The sequence below is a fragment of the Lithobates pipiens genome, unplaced genomic scaffold (genome assembly GCF_037356315.1).
Source record: "Lithobates pipiens isolate NorthernLeopardFrog02 unplaced genomic scaffold, aLitPip1_a1.2 Scaffold_22, whole genome shotgun sequence".
NCBI lineage: Eukaryota > Metazoa > Chordata > Amphibia > Anura > Ranidae > Lithobates > Lithobates pipiens.
In genome coordinates this window covers 5,470,832-5,492,403 of record NW_027507784.1, presented here as the reverse complement: position 1 = coordinate 5,492,403, position 21,572 = coordinate 5,470,832, and the positions used below count along the sequence as shown (strand labels likewise).

Here is a 21,572-nt window from a genome sequence, read left to right as displayed (position 1 = left end):
ATACAAATAAATCTGTGAAACGCGTGGGGGGGGGGGGGCATTTGTATGGCGCCCCCCGGAGTCAATACTTTGTAGTACCCCCTTTCTCTACAAGTAGTTTTGGGGGTGTCTCTACCAGCTTTGCACATCTAGAGAGGACATTTCTGCCCATTCTTCTTCTTTGTAGAATATCTCAAGCTCTGTCAGATTGGATGGAGAGCATCTGTGATCAGCAATTTTCAAGTCTTGCCACAGATTCTCAATGTGATTTAGGTCTGGACTGTGACTGGGCCATTCTAACACATGAATAGGCTTTGATGTAAACCATTCCATTGTAGCTCTGGCTGGATGTTCCGGGTCGTTGTCCTACTGGAAGGTGAACCTCCACCCCGGTCTCAAGTCTTTTGTAGACTCTAACAGGTTTTCTTCTAAGATTGTCCTGTATTTGTCTCCATCCATCTTCCCATCAACTCTGACCAGCTTCCCTGTCCCTGCTGAAGAAAACCATCCCCACCACATGATGCTGCCACCACCATGTCTCACGGTGGGGATGATGATGTGCATTGTTAGTTTTCCCCACACATAACTTTTTGCTTTTAGGCCATAAAGAAGAATTTTGGTCTCCTCTCACCAGATAACCTTCTTCCACATGTTTGCTGCCCCCTCCCCCACATGGCTTCTCACAAACTACAAACAGGACTTCTTATGACTTTCTTTCTCCAATGTCTTTCTTCTTGTCACTCTTCCATAAAGGGCAGATTTGTGGAGAGACGACTAATAGTTGTCCTGTGGACAGATTCTCCCCCCTGAGCTGTGGATCTCTGCAGCTCCTCCAGAGTTACCATGGACCTCTTGGCTCTTCTCTGATGAATGCTCTCCTTGCCCGGCCCGGTCAGTTTAGGTGGACCGCCATGTCTTGGTAGTTTTGCGGTTGTGCCCATACTCTTTCCATTTTCCGATGATGGATTGAACAGAGCTCCGTGAGATGGTCAAAGCTTGGGAGATTTTTTTGTAATCCAACCCTGCTTTATACTTCTCCACAACTTTATCCCTGACCTGTCTGGTGTGTTCCTTGGCCTTCATGATGCTGTTTGTTCACAAAGGTTCTCCGACAAGCCTCTGAGGGCTTCACACAACAGCTGTATTTATACTGAGATTAAATGACACACAGGTGGACTCTATTTACTAATTAGGTGACTTCTGAAGGCAATTGGTTCCACTAGATTTTAGTTAAGGGGTATCAGAGTAAAGGGGACTGAATACAAATGGCCCTCCCCCACATTTTTCACATATTTATTTGTATCATTTATCATTTTCCTTCCACTTCACAATTATGTGCCACTTTGTGTTGGCCCATCACATAAAATCCCAATAAAGTATATTTATGTTTTTGGTTATAACATGAAAAAATGTGGGACATTTCAAGGGATATGAATACTTTTTCAAGGCACTGTACAAGCACATTACAAATGAATGTTAGCCCGAAAAAACTAAAACATAAATTGCTTCAATAGATACTTACTCAACTGGACTACCCTCCCTAAAGCCTCTAAAACTACTGAAATAACTTTATCAACACTCTTAGTTAACGGCAAACTCTTTCCTCTCTATTAAGAATGTTAAAGTAAACCAATTTCTTCTTGTATAGAGGATATTCCCTTCCTACGTATTAATGATATGAAACGCGTTCTCCACTTCTATGTCCCATTATATTCCCTTCCTACGTATTAATGATATGAAACGCGTTCTCCACTTCTATGTCCCATTATATTCCCTTCCTACGTATTAATGATATGAAACGCGTTCTCCACTTCTATGTCCCATTATATTCCCTTCCTACGTATTAATGATATGAAACGCGTTCTCCACTTCTATGTCCCATTATATTCCCTTCCTACGTATTAATGATATGAAACGCGTTCTCCACTTCTATGTCCCATTATATTCCCTTCCTACGTATTAATGATATGAAACGCGTTCTCCACTTCTATGTCCCATTATATTCCCTTCCTACGTATTAATGATATGAAACGCGTTCTCCACTTCTATGTGAATTGGTTTGGAAACCCAATGAATCTGCAAATTGGGAGTTTTTTTTAACATTATATACAAGGACGTCCATCAAGTCTGCCTTTTACTTTCTATCAAATAAAAAAAAAAAATGATGAAACAGCCGTTCTCCTCCATTGGTCTTATTAACACGGATTATGGGGAGACTTTTATTGATGCGTGTGGTCTTGTAACAGCTCTCTGCTCAGAGCAAAAGGGAGAGCTGAGCGATCGACGGTGCTTGATTGCTCAGTTCCCGGGGTGGAGCTGGTGGGAGACAGCTGCAGCTGGGATTGGTGAGGTTTGTGTGATTTTTTTTTTTTTTTTACTATTCCTACTATACAGTGGAACCTCGGATTACGAGCATAATCCGTTCCAGGAGAATGCTCGTAATCCAAAGTACTCTCATACCAAAACAAGTTTTCCCATTGAAGTCAATGGAAACGAAAATAATTTGTTCCGCATTGACTTCAATGGGATGCAATACCGCATGTGGCCAGAGGCAGGGGGGGCACTGGAGAGCCTCGGAAAAGGCCAGAGGACGCTTCTGCTGACCTCGGCAAACGTCGGAAAAACTTCCTACCCGAGATTTGCCGAGGTCAACCGCTCTGTACTCGGGCGTTTCCGTGCATTTCCGAACGTGATGTTCGGCTCTGCTCGGCTCCGGCGCCCCCCCCCCACCTCAGGCCAAAAGCGGTACTGCACACCACCTTGGACTGAATTGTGCTCATTATGCGAGACAACATTCACAAACCAAGTTGCGATTTTTTTTAAAAATACAGTGCTCATACTGCGAAACGTTCGTTAACCGCTTTACTCACAATCCGAGGTTCCACTGTACTTCTTTTTTAAACCTTAAAGCGGGATTCCACCCTAAAGTGGAACCTCCGCTAATCGGAACCCCCCCCCCCCCCCTCCGGTGTCACAATTGACACCTTTCAGGGGGGAGGGGAGTGGAGATACCTGTCAAAGACAGGTATTTTCACCCACTTCCGGGCATAGACTCCCGCGGGAGTCTACGCCATTTCCTGCCCTGCCGCGCTGTCTGCTGAGACACACACGGGTCCCAGTGACAGCGTGGAGATTTCCTATTGGGCGGCGCGGCTCGCGCATGCGCAGTAGGGAACCGGGAAGTGAAGCCGATTCGCTTCACTTCCTGATTCCCTCACCTAGAATGGCGGCGGCAGCAGCCGAGAGCCGAGCGATCGATCGGCCTCGGCTGCCGGCATCGCTGCAACCCGGACAGGTGAGTGTCCATTTATTAAAAGTCAGCAGCTGTAGTATTTATAGCTGCTGGCTTTTAATATTTTTTTTTTGGCGGAATCCCTCTTTATTGCGGAGTTCCACCCACTTTTAGAACCTTTTCTCTAAATGATTATTATACCATATAGATAAACCATTGTAAATATTTAAATAAATATGTCCGCCACCCCCCCATCAAATCATTCTCTGCAGCTATTACCTTTTGTACCACCCCCTCCCTTTAGAATGTAAGCTCTACGAGCCGGGGGCCCTCCTGTACCTTCTGTATTGTACTGTAATTGTGTTGTCCCCCCTATACATTGTAAAGCGCTGAGTAAACTGTTGGCGCTATATAAATCGTTAATAATAATAATAATAATATCCGGCGGCGCACTGTCTCCTGGGAGTTTTGTGTCACAATCCCCAGGAGTGAGTGCGGATGGCAGCCGCTCGTGATCCTGATATTTACGAAACCGGAACCACTACAGGGGCGGGCACTTCTGACGACCCCGCCCGTTGTAATGGCAACGTTCAGAAGTTGATGGTGCTACGAGCCACACACACACTGCGCATATACGCAAGAATGGGCGGTGCATGCTGGTCGCTCGGCAGCACTGTTTCCCCGGAAGATAGTGGCTTGTGGGCTTCACATGCCCACAAGCAAAATGGAAAATGCCAGGAGACAATAATAAAATATATCTTTTCATTGCAAATCGGCAATCGAGCGGCGATAGATCATAAAAACCTGAATTATATATACAGTGGTGTGAAAAAGTGTTTGCCCCCTTCCTCATTTCCTGTTCCTTTGCATGTTTGTCACACTTAAGTGTTTCGGAACATCAAACCAATTTAAACAATAGTCAAGGACAACACAAGTAAACACAAAATGCAATTTGTAAATGAAGGTGTTTTTTTTTTATTAAAGGTGAAAAAAAGTCCAAACCATCATGGCCCTGTGTGAAAAAGTGATTGCCCCCCTTATTAAAACATACTATAACTGTGGTTGTCCACACCTGAGTTCAATTTCTCTAGCCACACCCAGGCCTGATTATTGCCACACCTGTTCACAATCAAGGCATCACTTAAATAGGAGCTGCTTGACACAGTAAGGTCCACCAGAAGATCCTTAAAAGCTACACATCATGCCGAGACCCAAAGAAATTCAGGAACAATTGAGAAAGAAAGTAATTGAGATCTATCAGTCTGGAAAGGGTTATAAAGCCATTTCCAAAGCTTTGGGAATCCAGCGAACCACAGTGAGAGCCATTATCCACAAATGGCGAAGACATGGAACAGTGGTGAACCTTCCCAGGAGTGGCCGGCCGCCCAAAATTACCCCAAGAGCGCAGCGACGACTCATCCAAGAGGTCACAAAAGACCCCACAACAACGTCCAAGGAACTGCAGGCCTCACTTGCCTCAGTTAAGGTCAGCGTTCATGCCTCCACCATCAGGAAAAGACTGGGCAAAAATGGCCTGCATGGCAGAGTTCCAAGGAGAAAACCACTGCTGAGCAAAAAGAACATCAAAGCTTGTCTCAATTTCTCCACAACACATCTTGATGATCCCCAAGACTTTTGGGACAACATTCTGTGGACCGATGAGACAAAAGTGGAACTCTTTGGAAGGTGTGTGTCCAAGTATATCTGGCGTAGAAGGAACACTGCATTTCATAAAAAGAACATTATACCAACAGTAAAATATGGTGGTGGTAGTGTGATGGTCTGGGGCTGTTTTGCTGCTTCAGGACCTGGAAGACTTGCCGTGATAAAAGGAACTATGAATTCTGCTGTCTACCAAGAGATCCTGAAGGAGAATGTCCGACCATCTGTTCGTGTACTCAAGCTGAAACCAACTTGGGTTCTGCAGCAGGACAATGATCCTAAACACACCAGCAAGTCCACCACCGAATGGCTGAAGAAAAACAAAATGAAGACTTTGGAGTGGCCTAGCCAAAGTCCTGACCTGAATCCTATTGAGATGTTGTGGTATGACCTTAAAAAGGCCGTTCATGCTCGAAAACCCTCTAATGTAACTGAATTAGGACAATTCTGCAAAGATGAGTGGCCAAAATTCCTCCAGGACGCTGTAAAAGCCTCATTGCACGTTATCGCAAACGCTTGGTTGCAGTTGTTGCTGCTAAGGGTGGCCCAACCAGTTATTAGGTTTAGGGGGCAATCACTTTTTCACACAGGGCCATGATGGTTTGGATTTTTTTTCACCTTTTAATAATAAACACCTTCATTTACAAATTGCATTTTGTGTTTACTTGTGTTGTCCTTGACTATTGTTTAAATTGGTTTGATGTTTCGAAACACTTAAGTGTGACAAACATGCAAAGGAACAGGAAATGAGGAAGGGGGCAAACACTTTTTCACACCACTGTATATGAGTTCTAATCCAAAGATATTAATCTTAAAAAAAAAAAAATGTATACAGTTGGAACTCTCCTTTAATAAGGTATAATGACTAGGAAAAGGAAATTCATAACTTACCTGTACAAAAAGATGCGTAGAACCACCAGGAGTCTTGAATTGTGATTAATTTGTACACATAGTATCCCTGTGGACAAGCCTTAACCTGGATAGTTGATGTCCAGTAGCAGCAGTCTCCAGACCAATGGCCACAAGAAGTGCGATTTACAATGCCGTCTCTGATCACCGGATGTGTTCCATTCATCCACACTGGGACGTCTGCATTACATCTAAGTTCGGGTACACAGTATTCTGGTATACGGACACCTCCACTACCAACAAACTGATACCACACATTCATGAAAAAATTATAGTAAACGATTGAGAGTTGTGTGTTGTTTGTGCTTCTCCAGGGCTGATTGAGCACAGTGCGGCTTACACAAGGATCAGAGCAGGAATAGGAGCCAAGGGACTTGGTACATTCCATTCCAAAGCCACAGGCGCCTCTCTGGCACTCATCAATTTCACAATGGGACCCGTTCCCGTAGTATCCATCAGGACACACACAGGTATACCGATAAAAAGTATAAATGCACTTTGCTACAGGATGACATCGGTACAGACTAGGATCTTCACACTCATTGAAGGGAACACAGGAACCTTCTGAGTGGTTGTAACTTCTTGGACAGAGGCAGACATAAGAGCCAATGGTGTTCTGACAAGTGCCAATAGAGCAGTTGTGTGTTCGGGAGTCGGTGCACTCATCAATGTCGGAACAGTTGAGTCCATTTCCAAAGAAGCCGTCCTTGCAGGAACAATGGAATCCATCGCATAGAGCATATGGATGACATAGCGAACAGTCTACTGCAGCTGTAGAAAAAAAGTGAAGAAAAAATAAAATCAATAAATGGACTGGAACTAAAAACATCCATCCTAAAATCTTCTCCTGTCTCTACCGGCTTTCCTCTGGACTCATAAATGAGCAAACCAAAGCTGTGCATAGATCATTCTGAGTTGTCACTGCTGACTACACATTGTTGACTTTTTAAAGTTTGTGTGATGAAGCCACCCCCCTGATGAAGTCACATGTGCTGTGACGCAACTCGTCAGGAGTATCTGGATGATGTCACTTCCGTGTCACGGCTGGGCTGTAAGTTCCATAGTGGAATACACTGCACTTTGCCACGCTTGTTTTATCTTACTAAATGTGAGTGTAAAATTGTTTTGTCAGTTTTTAATAAAGTGTAAAAACGAACATACCGTATAAAAAGAGTCTTTTTAGCTATATATGATTACGCTGTGGGGGAGATGCCTGTGGCCAATTATAGCTCAGGGGGGTTTAGTACACGCCCCACACTATATAAGGCCACCAGCGCGGTGGCCTTGTGTAGTGTGTTCCGGCGTGCAGGGAAAGAGCTAGATAGGCAGGGACAGTGTGTTCTTTTCTCAGGCATCTGCAGGAGTTAAAGTGGGTGTTGTGTGCCTCCAGCACCGTATACACCTGTATCTACCCTTTTTTGCTTGTGTTCTCTAATACAGGCATCAGCAGGAGTTAAAGTGGGTATTGTGTGCCTCCAGCACAGTATACACCTGTATCTACCCTTTTTTGCTGGTGTTCTCTAATACAGGCATCTGTAGGAGTTAGTGGGTGTTGTGTGCCTCCAGCACAGTATACACTTGTATCTACCCTTTTTTGCTGGTGTTCTCTAATACAGGCATCTGCAGGAGTTAAAGTGGGTATTGTGTGCCTCCAGCACAGTATACACCTGTATCTACCCTTTTTTGCTGGTGTTCTCTAATACAGGCATCTGCAGGAGTTAAAGTGGGTATTGTGTGCCTCCAGCACAGTATACACCTGTATCTACCCTTTTTTGCTTGTGTTCTCTAATACAGGCATCTGCAGGAGTTAAAGTGGGTATTGTGTGCCTCCAGCACAGTATACACCTGTATCTACCCTTTTTTGCTGGTGTTCTCTAATACAGGCATCTGTAGGAGTTAGTGGGTGTTGTGTGCCTCCAGCACAGTATACACTTGTATCTACCCTTTTTTGCTGGTGTTCTCTAATACAGGCATCTGCAGGAGTTAAAGTGGGTATTGTGTGCCTCCAGCACAGTATACACCTGTATCTACCCTTTTTTGCTGGTGTTCTCTAATACAGGCATCTGCAGGAGTTAAAGTGGGTATTGTGTGCCTCCAGCACAGTATACACCTGTATCTACCCTTTTTTGCTGGTGTTCTCTAATACAGGCATCTGTAGGAGTTAATGGGTGTTGTGTGCCTCCAGCACAGTATACACCTGTATCTACCCTTTTTTGCTGGTGTTCTCTAATACAGGCATCTGTAGGAGTTAGTGGGTGTTGTGTGCCTCCAGCAGAGTATACACCTGTATCTACCCTTTTTTGCTGGTGTTCTCTAATACAGGCATCTGCAGGAGTTAAAGTGGGTGTTGTGTGCCTCCAGCACAGTATACACTTGTATCTACCCTTTTTTGCTGGTGTTCTCTAATACAGGCATCTGTAGGAGTTAGTGGGTGTTGTGTGCCTCCAGCAGAGTATACACCTGTATCTACCCTTTTTTGGTGGTGTTCTCTAATACAGGCATCTGAAGGAGTTAAAGTGGGTGTTGTGTGCCTCCAGCACAGTATACACCTGAAGATACCCCTTATTGCTGGTGTTGTCTGTTGCATATCTTGCATATTAGCCTTTAAAATTAGCACTTTTGATTTCAAACGTTCGAGTCCCATAGACTTTAATAGGGTTCTAAAGTTTGAACTAATTTTTAGTCTGTTTGAAGGTTCTGGTGCGAACCGAACCGGGGGGTGTTCGGCTCATCCCTAGTCGCGGTGTTATTGCCCGTTGGAATTTGGTGTGATCGTGTGTAGGCAAGACAGTTTGAGCGAAATTCCGACGGGAAAACCATCAGAGCTTTTTCTGACGACAATTCCGATCGTGTGTACGCGGCATTAGAGGTGAGTGGCCACCCACATAGTATTTTTAAACACGTGGCAGATGTTTTCCTCCCTTGGATATCTTGGTGGTCACATGGGATCAGCTTTAACCACTTGCTGACCTCTGCACGCCGATATACGTCAGCACAATGGCAGCGGTGGGCAAATGAGCGTACCTGTACGTTACCTTTAATTGGCGGGGCTAGTGGGCACCCTCACGTACAGCGTGACCATGCCCTGTGGGTCCCGTTGACTCGATGTCCGCTGGTGTCCTGTGATAGTGTGACGGAGCGGCAGAACGGGGAGATTCCTATGTAAACAAGGCATTTCCACATTTTGCCTAGCAACATGACAGAGATCTACTGTTCTCTGTCACGGGGAGCAGTGATTGCTGTTATGTTTTAGTGAGCCCACCCCTCCCCCCACAGTTAGAATCACTCCCTAGGACACACTTAACCCCTTTATTGCCCCCTAGTGTTTAACACCTTTCCTGCCAGTGTCATTTCCAATGTAACCAGTGCCGTTTCATAGCACTGATCGCTGTAAAAATGACACTGGTCCCAAAAATGTGTCAAAATTCTCTGACTTGTTCCGCCAAAATGTCGCAGTCCCAGTAAAAAATCACTGATCACCGTCATTACTAGTAAAAAAAAATGGCATAAATCTATCCCCTATTTTGCTATAACTTTTGCGCAAACCAATTAATATACGCTTATTGCGATTTTTTTTTTTTTTAACAAAAATATGTAGAAGAATACATATCGGCCTAAACTGAGGAAAAAATTGGTTTAAAAAAAAGATTGGATATTTAATAGCAAAAAGTAATAAATATTGTGTTTTTTTTTTCAAACTTTCCACTTTTGTTTATAGTGCAAAATTTTTTTGAAAAGAGTGTATAAATAAAAGATAATTGGTATCCTCATCCTCATTATTTAGTATGGAAAACAAGAAAGGGGCGAAAACAAACTTGGACTACTCCAACCATAAATAACCATGTATCACCCAGTGGAAACGAGGACTGTCTTGATACCCAGACATATGGACAATATATAGAAATTACAAAAGAATTTTTTATTTATTTAGAAAAATTATTGTGTTAAAAACAGTTGTTAAATGTCAACCATCTTGCGACCATTGTACATAGCAACAACAAAAAAAATGTACAATCAAGTGGTACTCGGCCTCCTAAAACGGGGAGCTGAGGGTACAACAGTTAGTGTCCAAGTTGATGGAATGTCTCCTACTAGTTTCGCGACAAATGTCGCTTCTTCGGGAGATCTCTTGGTACATATCTAAAATCAAATACATATATTTACATCATTAAAAGCGGAGGTCCACCCTAAAGTGGAGCTTCCGCTCATTGGAACCCTCCCCCCTCCGGCGCCACAATTAGCACCTTTCAGGGGGGTGCAGGTACCTGTACAGTACAGGTATCTGCACCCACTTCCGGCGTAGATTCTGCAGAAGGTACGCCCCTTTCCGCAGAATCTACGCCTCTTTCCAAAGGTCCCCCGCTGCCTGCTGGGAAACACACGGATCCCAGAGACAGCGGGGACCATCCTTATTGCGCAGCGCGACTCGCGCATGCGCAGTAGGGAACCGGGAAATGAAGCTGCAAGGCTCCACTTCCTGATTCCCATACGCAAGATGGCGGCGGCAGCACCCCGAGAGACGATCGAGAGATCGGCTTTGGGTGCCGACATCGCGGGCGCGCTGGGCGGGTAAGTGTCCATATTTTAAAAGTCAGCAGCTGCAGTATTTGTAGCTGCTGGCTTTAAAAAAAAAAAAAAAATGGCGGAACTCCCGCTTTAACATAGTACATCAATTAATAACCTAATAGAGTCAGGGCTATGGAGTGTTTTTACAGATTGTTATTACAGAAACGTTGCTCACCACTGGAGGTCCTGAAAGAGAGGGCCAAAAGTAGGCACGGGTGGCTGCCAACATTAGGGTCTACCACCCCCAGGGCGGACACGGGAGGCACATTATACAGAGTAGGCTGTGAAAAAATATATAAATATGGAAACGTATGAGTGAATTAATAAATTAGGAAGTAACATGTTGTTACTATGTACGATGGTCGCAAGATGGTTGACATTTAACAACTGTTTTTAACACAATAATTTTTCTAAATAAATAAAAAATTATTTTGTAATTTCTACATATGTGAATATGGCAGTACCTATAAAGTCCCAATTCTAGGGTGTTTCTCCATTTTTCTTAGATTCACAAGTATAGTTTATCTAACAATCAATAGAAATCCATCTGTGTGCCCTTGTGGATTCCCTTAAATCCTAGATCCAAGCCATACATGGACCCCAAACTCTTTTCCAAGTTGCAATGCCCCCTTTACCATTCAGCTGTCCAGCTGGCCAGAGTCTACACAGCCCACTGAAGATCTGCAACGACTAGGGGCCTGACTTAGTCCTGAGGTTGATGAGTATTCATTTGAGATTTCACCATTTTGGTTGCCTTGAATTAAAGTCAGTAGAAAAGGCAAAATGAAAGTGTTTTTAGGGGGAATAATGATTTTAGATGTTTTTTAGTGGTTTGGAAAAGCTCCTTTCACCTTCTCCTAGACCTGTTTTTGACCAAAAGGAAATACAAATTTGGTAAAACTTTACCAAAAACAGCCCAATCAATTGAACCAAAATCACTGCACTTGCACCTAGTCAAAAAGTTGGGCCCTCGTGCACATCCTGGGAATAGGATCCAAGAGACGGATCTAAAAGTGAAGTAGTTGGAGACATCACAAAATGCGGCACTGCATTGGAAGCGTTATAGGTTGACTTAAATATTGTCTCGGTTACATACCTGGAGTTTGGCCGGCTGTGAAGGTCACCACCGATGTGCTGGACAAAATCAGCAAGATTACGAGGGGCTTAGACATGGTGGTTCTTTTTCAGCAGGTTCAGACTCCGTGGTAATGGCTCCTGGAGAGTCTTCCCTTACCTGAGATACAATGGTTTACAATACAATGGTTTCCTCTCACACACCCTTATATATCACTTTTAGAAGGAAGTAAAAACTCAGAAGGCCATTTGATGTTGATTACCGAGTTTACAGAAGCACAGACCTTTCTATTTTCGGCTTTATAATCAGAATTTGAATGTATTTCTTTTCACGTGTGTGTTTATTACTTTTGGTTATCCATTGAAAGTTTAGAGTTTTTTTAAGAGTTTGTAGATGTTGATCTATCTTGTAGGTGTCATTTCTAAACACCGGTCCCTGTTTACTGTACATGGCCACAGTGAGAAGAAAGTCGGGGACTTCTATAAAGACTCTGCTGTAAAATTTACCATTTTATTTGCCTATATACTTTTTTTTTTTAACGTGGGAGCAAGAAGGGTTGTTCAGCATTCTCCAACTACCCCATAAAATGAAGCCTAGATGAAGGACTGAACTTTTGAGCAAACAAGCTGAACCTCTGTGTGAATCTCAAAATTAATTATTCAATAGTACGTACCGGTGCTCCTCCTATTTTAAATGGAGCACTCCAGCTGTTGGGGGAAGCCTCTCCATCGTAAAGTAGGCTTAACATTACAATGCGTCCCTCTTGGCTGCATATGTTGGGCACAGGCTGCTTTTTATGGGCACAGAGGCTGCATATGATGGGCACAGGCTGCACATTATGGGCAGAGAGGCTGCATATGATGGGCACAGAGGCTGCATACGATGGGCACAGAGGCTGCATATTATGGGCACAAAAGCTGCATATGATGGGCACATAGGCTGCATATGATGGACACAGAGACTGCATATGTTGGGCACAGAGGCTTCATCTGATGGGCACAGGCTGTATATTATGGGTGCATAGGCTTCATATGATGTTCACAGGCTGCATATTATGGGTACAGAGGTTGCATATGATGGGCACAGGCTGTATATTATGGGTACATAGGCTTCATATGATGTTCATAGGCTGCATATTATGGGTACAGAGGCTACATATGATGGGCACAGGCTGCATATTATGGGTACAGAGGTTGCATATGATGGGCACAGTGGCTGCAGTTGATTTTTTTTTTTTTTTTCATTTTGTTTGTCCCCCCCCCCCCCCCAAAAAAAAAGTTTGAACACCAGGCGCCACTGTGTCTCAGCCAATCAGGAGGGAGAGTCCCAGCCAGTTGAGACTCTCCTGCAACATCACTGGATCTAGAGGGGGCTAAGGTAAGTATTAGGGGGTCAGGGGGGTGCTGCACACAGAAGGATTTTTATCCTAATGCATAGAATGCACCTTTTGCCTTTACAACTCCTTTAACCACTTACAGACCGGACCATTTTGCTGGTCAAAGACCAGACCACTTTTTGCGATTCGGCACTGCGTCGCTTTAACTGACAATTGCGCTGTCGTGCGACGTGGCTCCCAAACAAAATTGAGGTCCTTTTTTTCCCCACAAACAGAGCTTTCTTTTGGTGGTATTTGATCGCCTCTGCGGTTTTTATTTTTTGCGCTATAAACAAAAATAGAGCGACAATTTTGAAAAAAATGCATTATTTTTTACTTTTTGTTCTAATAAATATCCCCCAAAAATATATAAAAAAACATTTTTTTCCCTCAGTTTAGGCCGATACGTATTCTTCTACATATCTTTGGTAAAAAAAATCACAATAAGCGATTATTGATTGATTTGCGCAAAAGTTATAGCGTTTACAAAGTAGGGATAGTTTTATGGCATTTTTATTAATAATTTTTTATTTTTTATTTTTTTACTAGTAATGGCGGCAATCAGCGATTTGTATTGTGACTGCGACATTATGGCGGACACATCGGACATTTTTGACACATTTTTGGGACCATTGTCATTTATACCGCAATCACTGCTATATAAATGCAGTGATTCCTGTGTAAATGACACTGGCAGTGAAGGGGTTAACCAGTAGGTGGCAGTGTAGGGGTTAAGTGTTCCTAGGGGTGTGTTACTAACTGTGGGGGGGTTGGGCTTTCATTTAGTGAACACTGATCTCTGCTCCAATCACATGGAGCAGAGATCAGCGTCACTAGTTGCTAGGCAGAATGGAGAAATGCTGTTTACAACGACATTTCTCCATTCAGCCGTCCCGTGAGACGATCGCGGGTATGCCTGCGACGATCGAGTCCGCGGGACCCGCGACCGGACTCACGGGGGTCCCGACCGGCACATGAGCGCGCCGCCTGCGGTGCGCTCGCGATGGCAGGGTGGCATTGAAGATTGGACGTACCTGTATGCCAATATGCCTGCCCGTGCCATTCTGCCGACGTACATCGGCGTGCGGCAGTCGGGAACTGGTTAAATCATCTTAAACGTATAGACTTAGGATCAATCTGTAGAGTATTTTTCATCATGAAAATATATACCAATTAACTATAAATGTATTTATCAGTAGACAGAAATTAAATAATCGATTTGTTAATTAGATATTCTTTTTAGATTGTAAGCTCTAATGAGCCGGGCCCTCTGATTCCTCTTGTATTGAATTGTATTGTATTTTAACAAATTTAGACAAATTTGTTAATTCGGAAACATCTAAATTAATGAAAACCTTACAAATTTAACAAATTCATTAGAAAATTCATAAAATCGTAAGTTCGAAAATTTGGAAATTCAGAAATTCTAAAATCTGAAAATCTGAAATAATAACGAACTATTAAATTATAGGTATTGGATTTTCCTTTCAAATTGGCTGTTAATGAACACAACAAATACAAATTTATCCGAAGTTACGAATTATCCGAAATAATGACTGCCACATCTAAACACATGGAATGTGACAAATTAATAATAATAAATAACAATAATAATAAAAATGTGTATTATTATTATTATTATTATTATTATTAATTAGTTCTGTTCCATTTGTTTAGATGTGAAATTTGTTATTTTGGATAATTCATAACTTCGGATAAATTTGTATTTGTTAAGTTCACAAACAGCCACGTTTTAAAGGAAATTCCAATACCTATAATTTAATAGTTAGTTATTATTAGTTAGTTAGTTATTATTTAGAATTTTTGGATTTCCGTCCTTATTTTGGGATTTTTTCAAATGTACATTTTTTTAATTTGCTAATTTAGGAATCTACAAATCTACGAATTTTCAAATTTACAAATAATAATAAAAAACGTTTTATTATTATTTATTTTTTGTGCTGTACCATTAGTTTAGCTGCGGCAGCCGTTATTTCGGATAATTTGTAACTTCAGATAAATTTGTATTTGTTACGTTCACTAACAACCAAATTTGAAAGGAAATTCCAATACCTGTAATTTAATATTTAGTTAGTTATCATTTAGAATTTTCGGGTTTCTTCGTTATTTCGAATTATCGGATTTTCGAATTGACAAAATTAAAATTTTTCAAATTTATAAATTTACAAATTTACAAATTTTCGAATTTATGAATTTACTATTTTTTTTAATTTAACCACGTCCGGACCGCCCACTGTAGTTATATGTCGGCTGTTTGAAGAAGAATATCATTGTTATGGCAGCAGCTAACTGCCATAACCCCGATATCCTCTTCTTCAATGAGCCGTCCAGTTTAAGGTAAAAGTGGCCTCTGCTGCGGATACGCTGCAAGATCACTTTTATCAGCGGCAGGAGAAGGCCCCCCTCTCACTGCGCTCCAGTGCCCTCCGCCGCTTATCAGGGTAAGATAAGATAAATAAGAACTTTTTTTTTTAAACGGGCCCTGTCCCAACAAGCTCCCATGCAGACGCAAACATGTACGTGAGCAGCGCCCGCATATGAAAACGATGTTCAAGCCACACATGTGAGGTATCGCCGCAATCGTTTGAGTGAGAGCAATAATTCTAGCCCTAGACCTCCTCTGAAACTTAAAACATGCAACCTGTAGAATTTTTTAAATAATGCCTATGAAGATTTTTAAGGGTAAAAGTTTGTTGCCATTCCACAAGCGGGCGCAATTTTGAAGCATGACATGTTGGATATCAATTTACTTGGTGTACCATTATCTTTCACAATATTAAAAAAATTGGGCTAATTTTACTTTGTTGTCTTATTCTTTAATTCAAAAAAGTGTATTTTTTTTTTCAAAAAAAGTGCGCTTATAGGACCGCTGTGCAAATACATTGTGACAGAAAGTATTGCAACGACCGCTATTTTATTCTCTAGGGTGTTAGAGAAAAAAGGTATAATGTTTTTGAGTTCTAAGTCATTTTCTAGCAAAAAAAAACTTTGTTTTTAACTTGTAAATAACAAATCTCAAAAAGAGGCTTGGTCCTTAAGTGGTTACGAATTTACAAAAAAAAACAATTTACGAATTTTCTAATTTATGAATCTACAAACCCACAATCTTTTTTTCGAATTTACGAATTGCGATCATAAAGAATGACCCGAAAAACGACAAAAAAATTGATAAAAAAACTTGACGAAACGAAAATGAACATATTTTTTGGCAGTGCATGTGTCTACTATCAGCTAATCATTAGACATGTGCATTCATTTTCGTCCAAACTTCAGGTATTTTCATTTTAACAAATAATAACGAACGTGCAGAATCCGAAAGATCTGACATAAACAAATGCTATATTTTCGTTTTCGTTGTGACAACGGTTCGATATAGATAGGAGATTCAACATGACGCTGACAATAGCGATCTGTGTCCATCGAGCCTGTGGTCGAATGTGCCTAACCTTACCTCTATTAGTCCAAGATTATTCTACAAAGAGAGAAAAGATTCAACATAGAGAGAAAAGATTCAACATAGAGAGAAAAGATTCGACATAGAGAGAAAAGATTCGACATTGAGAGAAAAGATTCAACATAGAGAGAAAAGATTCGACATAGAGAGAAAAGATTCGACATTGAGAGAAAAGATTCAACATAGAGAGAAAAGATTTGATATACAGAGAAAAGATTCAACATAGAGAGAAAAGATTTGATATACAGAGAAAAGATTTGACATAGAGAGAAAAGATTTGACATAGAGAGAAAAGATTCAACATAGAGAGAAAAGATTCGACATAGAGAGAAAAGATTCAACATAGAGAGAAAAGATTCAACATAGAGAGAAAAGATTCGACATGAAGATTCGGCGAAGCAGTCGCCGCGAGCGGACATTTATGGTCAAATGCTCCGCCCATAGCCTATAGAAGAATTCTAATGTTGGTTGACTAGTAATAATAACTAATAAATATAAGTATTACTAGTGTCATACAACATTAGAACTCTACTATAGCTTGTAGGCGGAACATTCGACCGGAAATGTACGATTGCGGCATCGTACAGTTTCCATCGAATCTTCTCAGAACATTCGACAGACACCATAAGCCTTCAATGACAGATTCCACCTTAATTATTTCAGATTTTCGGATGAATGCATTTTTTAACAAAACAAAATGAATACAAAATAGTTTCGGGAGTAACTAAATACATTTATTTTTTGGATGAAAACAAAATTCCCAAACAAAATGTTTTGGTGTGCCCATGTCTACTAATCGTGGAACCTGTGCTGGGTTCTGGGAGCAATATGAAACGCTAAAATTAAAAAAAAAATCTATCAGAATAACATTTTATTGTAGTAAAATCTCTCCCTATATAAAGAATCCAGTCTTTCAATGAATATGGGCAGTGGTCCTCCATTCCACCGGGAGTGGTGGAGCGTACCAGATTTCGGAGGAATGAGGAACAAGGAAAGTATCTCTGCTTATTTTTTACCTCCTGGACAGAAGCAGAATTTAAAGCATGCAGTGGTTTAGCTTTATTGCTGTGAATATAAAGGTTTATTTCTGTTCCTGACAAGCACATATAAAAGAGATGCATGCACACATTTATGGGAATGTTTGATGCGTTTACTAGCCTATCCTATCCATGTTATTCGTAACCGTTAGCGTGTCAATGAACTAGGCACATGGTAACCAGAGGGAGTTCCTTGTTTGGGGTGGTTGAGCAGACTTGCTTTGGGAAAGTGAAACAAGCCTGTGTTACAATTATCACAGCCTTCAATACTATCTACCCCCACTAGAGGGGGGCCCAAGCCTAGTTTTCTGGACACACGCAGGCAAATGCATCATCTGCACGTAATATAGTGCATTCTGAGGTCGCGTACACACGACCGGACTTTCCGGCAGACTAGGTCTTCCCGATGGACTTTCGCCAGAGTTCCGACGGACTTTCCGAACGAACGGACTTGGACACACACAACCGGACTAAGTCCGTTCAAAAGTCCTTTCATTTTGAACGTGATGACGTACGACTGGACTAAAAAAGGAGGTTCAATAGCCAGTAGCCAATAGCTTCCCTTGCGTCATATTTGGTCCGTCAGACCAGCATACAGATGAGCATTTTTCCCGATAGGAATTGAGTCCATCGGACAGATTTGAAACAAGTTCTATTTCTAGGTCCATCGGATTTTTTAAATGAAAAAACGATCGGATTAGCCCACACACTATCGGATTGTCCGGCGGACTGATTCTGTCGGACCTAGTCTGCCAGAAAGTTCGGTCGTGTGTACGCGGCATAAGGGTTGTGAAGCAGCTAGGCAATGCCCACACACTTCTAAGCCCTTGTACACACGGTCGGAGAATCCGTCGGAATGTGTCCTATCGGACCGTGTCGTTGGATAATCCGACTGTGTGTGGTATGCATCAGACTGATTCCGTCGGAATATCCGTCGGACCCAATTTTCAAACTTGTTGGAAATATTTTCCGACCAACTGGTTCGATCGGACATACTCCGATCATGTGTAGAGAATTTTGATCGGACCAAGTGCCACGCATGCTCAGATCAAATTCCTACATCAAAGCTATTGGCTACTAGCCTGAACGTAGTCCCATCGTAACAAAATTACGTCATCACGTTCTGAATGATCGGATTTTTCGACAACTTAGTCCGACCGCGTGTATGCAACAGTTTCGGACACAATCCGACGGACAAGATCCGACGGACAAAATCCAACGGATTTGGTTGTCAAAATCTCCGACCCGTGTGTACAGGGGCTTAAAATTCCCAAGATATTCAATATCTACAATCCTGGAGCACTTCCACCCTTCCCACTGCTCACACAGACTCACAGATGCACACCTTAGGGTAGTTTGCAACCACCAGCAACTTGGTCTACTGGGCGACCATACACACACATGCAAATGTATTTGTCTCCATCCCTGGCTTAGGTCAGGGGTCTCCAAACTTTTTAAACAAAGGGCCAGTTGATTGTCCTCCAGGCTTTAGGAGGGCTGAATTGTGGCCAGCGGGGGCAGAAAATGTCACAGGCTTAGCATGAGTAAGAATAAATATGGCCTCAGGGTTGGTGGTCAATAGGAGTAGCGTTCCTATTAGTAGGAGGGATAGTATTGCATCATTGGTATCAGTGGAAGAAATAGTGCCCCATTGTTGGTGTCAGTGGCAGGAATATTGCCTCATATCAGTGGGAGGGATAGTGCCCCAAGGGCTGGATAAATGCTAGCAAAGGACCACATCTGGCCCTCGGGTCGCAGTTTAGAGACCACTGGCTTAGGGGAAGGTCATACGTAATGCTCTGGGATGGTCCAAACCCAGTTCAGCTTTACAGAACGTTGATATGGCGATGTAATAGTAAGACAAACTGTAGATAGTAAGTGCCAGTAAAAAAAAAAAAAAAATTCTTGTAAAAACCACTCTTGCGCTTATAAGGTTGTGAAAGGTGCATATAAAATTCATAGATTTGCTGGTTGTGTCTATTTTATTTGCTATTTGAGGGCACAAAAATATTCCATGGTGAGAAACGAGACAAGAAGATGAATAGATTGCTGACCACATATTTAGAATAAACCTTTTTAAACTTTAAACAACAACAAACACATTCTGGCTCATTCTGGCTTGAATATATACACACCATTGTCAAAAGTATTGGGACACCTGCCTTTACACACACATGAACTTTAATGGCATTCCAGTCTTAGTCCTTAGGGTTTAATATGAGTTGGCCCACCTTTTGCAGCTATAACAGCTTCACCTCTTCTGGTAAGGCCGTCCACAAGGTTTAGGAGTGTGTCTACGGGAATATTTGACCATTTTCCCTGAAGTGCATTTGTGAGGTCAGGCACTGATGTTGGACGAGGAGGCCTGGCTTGCAGTCTCCAATCTAATTCATCCCAAAGGTGTTCTATCGGGTTGGGGGTCAAGACTCAGGTGCAGGTCCTCTTGGATTTTTTTCCTGGCCATTCCCTAGACTTTGTTGTTACCTCCACTCCAAACTTGCTCATTCACACTATATTTCCAAAAGAACCCTATATATAGAACACTAAATTGCCACCCTTTCAAACCATTTGGTTCAAGTGGTGTGGGATTGGGAAGAATAGCATGCGTGAGGTCACTTGCATATTTGTGGAGGTCAGCAGGAAGCACAGATTCAGGAATATCATGCAGGTTTACATTGTTATGGCGAGACCTGTCCTCCGCGAGTCTGCCAGTTTGGCTCAAGTCCAAGACTGTTCCTCCTGGACCACATCATATGCATCAACCAAGTAATTTACAGTTGTACTGCATTCCGCCATTTTATTCTCAATGTAAATACTCTATCTCCAAAGCTATGCATTTCAGAGGAAAACTTTACTATGAGAGATGAGAGGTCAGTCATCAAGAAGACTGTAGTGACAGAAGCATGTCTTTTAGTGTTGTGTTGAGTACAGGTTGGCCTGATGTGGGCAAATATGCCATAGATGATTGTAAGGCCTGGTTAGATCGGAGAGGGTTAAATGCCTGTGCATGGTCATAGGAATATGGAGCATCCATCCTCATGCAGGCCTTAATTGGGCTACCAGAAGCTGGGCTTCCCCCTGATGAGTTTCTGGGAGACAGAAGCATGAGTTGTGGTTCCAGATCTTCCTATGTGTCATCTGGGAGATCTGTGTAGGATCGGCCACGTCAACTTGGCTATTACTGACCTTCAGTGCCGGTTTTAGGAAGAAAATGGTAAGCTTTTTAGGTTTGTGGTCATCCTTCTTCTTGTGGGACATGGTCCTGGAGGGTGCCCAGGGTGTGAGGTGGCTGAACGACTGTGGATATGGGCCTTAAGATAAGATATTACCAAAAAAGTGACCAGAAAATAATCCTTAATATGATGCAATAATTCTGAGATCTTGTGGATCTGATTCTAAAATATAGAGTACTTATCAAAAAGTCGTTTTCCTGTTCTTTGGTTTTGATTCCACAGAGGAAAGGCAGTAAAGTTTCTGCTTATCTTGATACTGCTTATTGCCTGTATGTGATGTTAATTTCTAAATTTGAGGAGATGTTTTGGTTTGGAATCACTGCCAAGGTAGGTATTCTGCTCTCATGGGAAATTCTGATCAGGCTTACCATCTAACTTCAATCTGTCACGGTCAGGGGTCAGACACGGAGACCAGTAACTAGCGTGAATAGTGGCGAACATTGATGTGCAACCACACATGCACATGCACCATGGCTCATGCATGGCGTGACAGATCCTGGTGCCCAATCAGGTTGAGCTACAGGTTGCTGGATGTTCTTCATCTCCCCCATGTATTCCTAAATTCCTGTTCCTGATATTAATCTATTTCCTGTTACCCACCTGGCTTGCCTTTAACCTGTCTTGTCTCCATTTCTGGCTTTGCCCCTCGGCTTGCTCTATTGACTCCACTTCTGCTTGCTGATTCATGTATGACCTTTGGCTTGCTCTTTGGACTCTGCTACTGTCTGATGACCCCCGGCTTACTTCTGACCGTGCTGGCTGCCTTACCCCTGGCTGATACGTGTATAACTACTGGCCTGACTCCTGACCCTGCTTCCAGCTCTCCCTTTCTCCAAGTCTAATATGTTACATCTGAGGGACTCCTGCCCAGCAGAGCATCCTGCTCATCCAGTCACCATCCTGCAGACATCTCATCACTTCAGCCTGTTGCAGCTGTCAACTCCTGCTTCTTTTGGCATAGCTCTCCCTGTTACTACCTTCAGGGGTGCCCTGCACTCAGCCAGAAGAACTTGACTTTGACCAGGAATG

At 42.4% G+C, this 21,572-nt stretch overlaps 1 protein-coding gene across 2 annotated transcripts in view; it reads right to left on the bottom strand.

The window, feature by feature from the left end:
• The window catches only part of LOC144000334 (uromodulin-like), a 205,319-nt gene that overhangs the window by 40,794 nt on the left and 142,953 nt on the right, over positions 1–21,572 (bottom strand). The window contains exons 1-2 of one of the 2 annotated variants that reach the window (XM_077494078.1): positions 11,445–11,614; positions 5,765–6,553 (exon numbers count right to left, since the gene is read on the bottom strand). The exons of the other annotated variant lie outside the window; for it this stretch is intronic. Of the exons in view, the coding sequence (XP_077350204.1) occupies positions 5,765–6,553; positions 11,445–11,520 (865 nt within the window). The 5' untranslated portion in view covers positions 11,521–11,614. Of the gene's footprint in view, positions 1–5,764; positions 6,554–11,444; positions 11,615–21,572 lie in introns of those variants that run through there. 2 annotated transcript variants of the gene reach the window in all.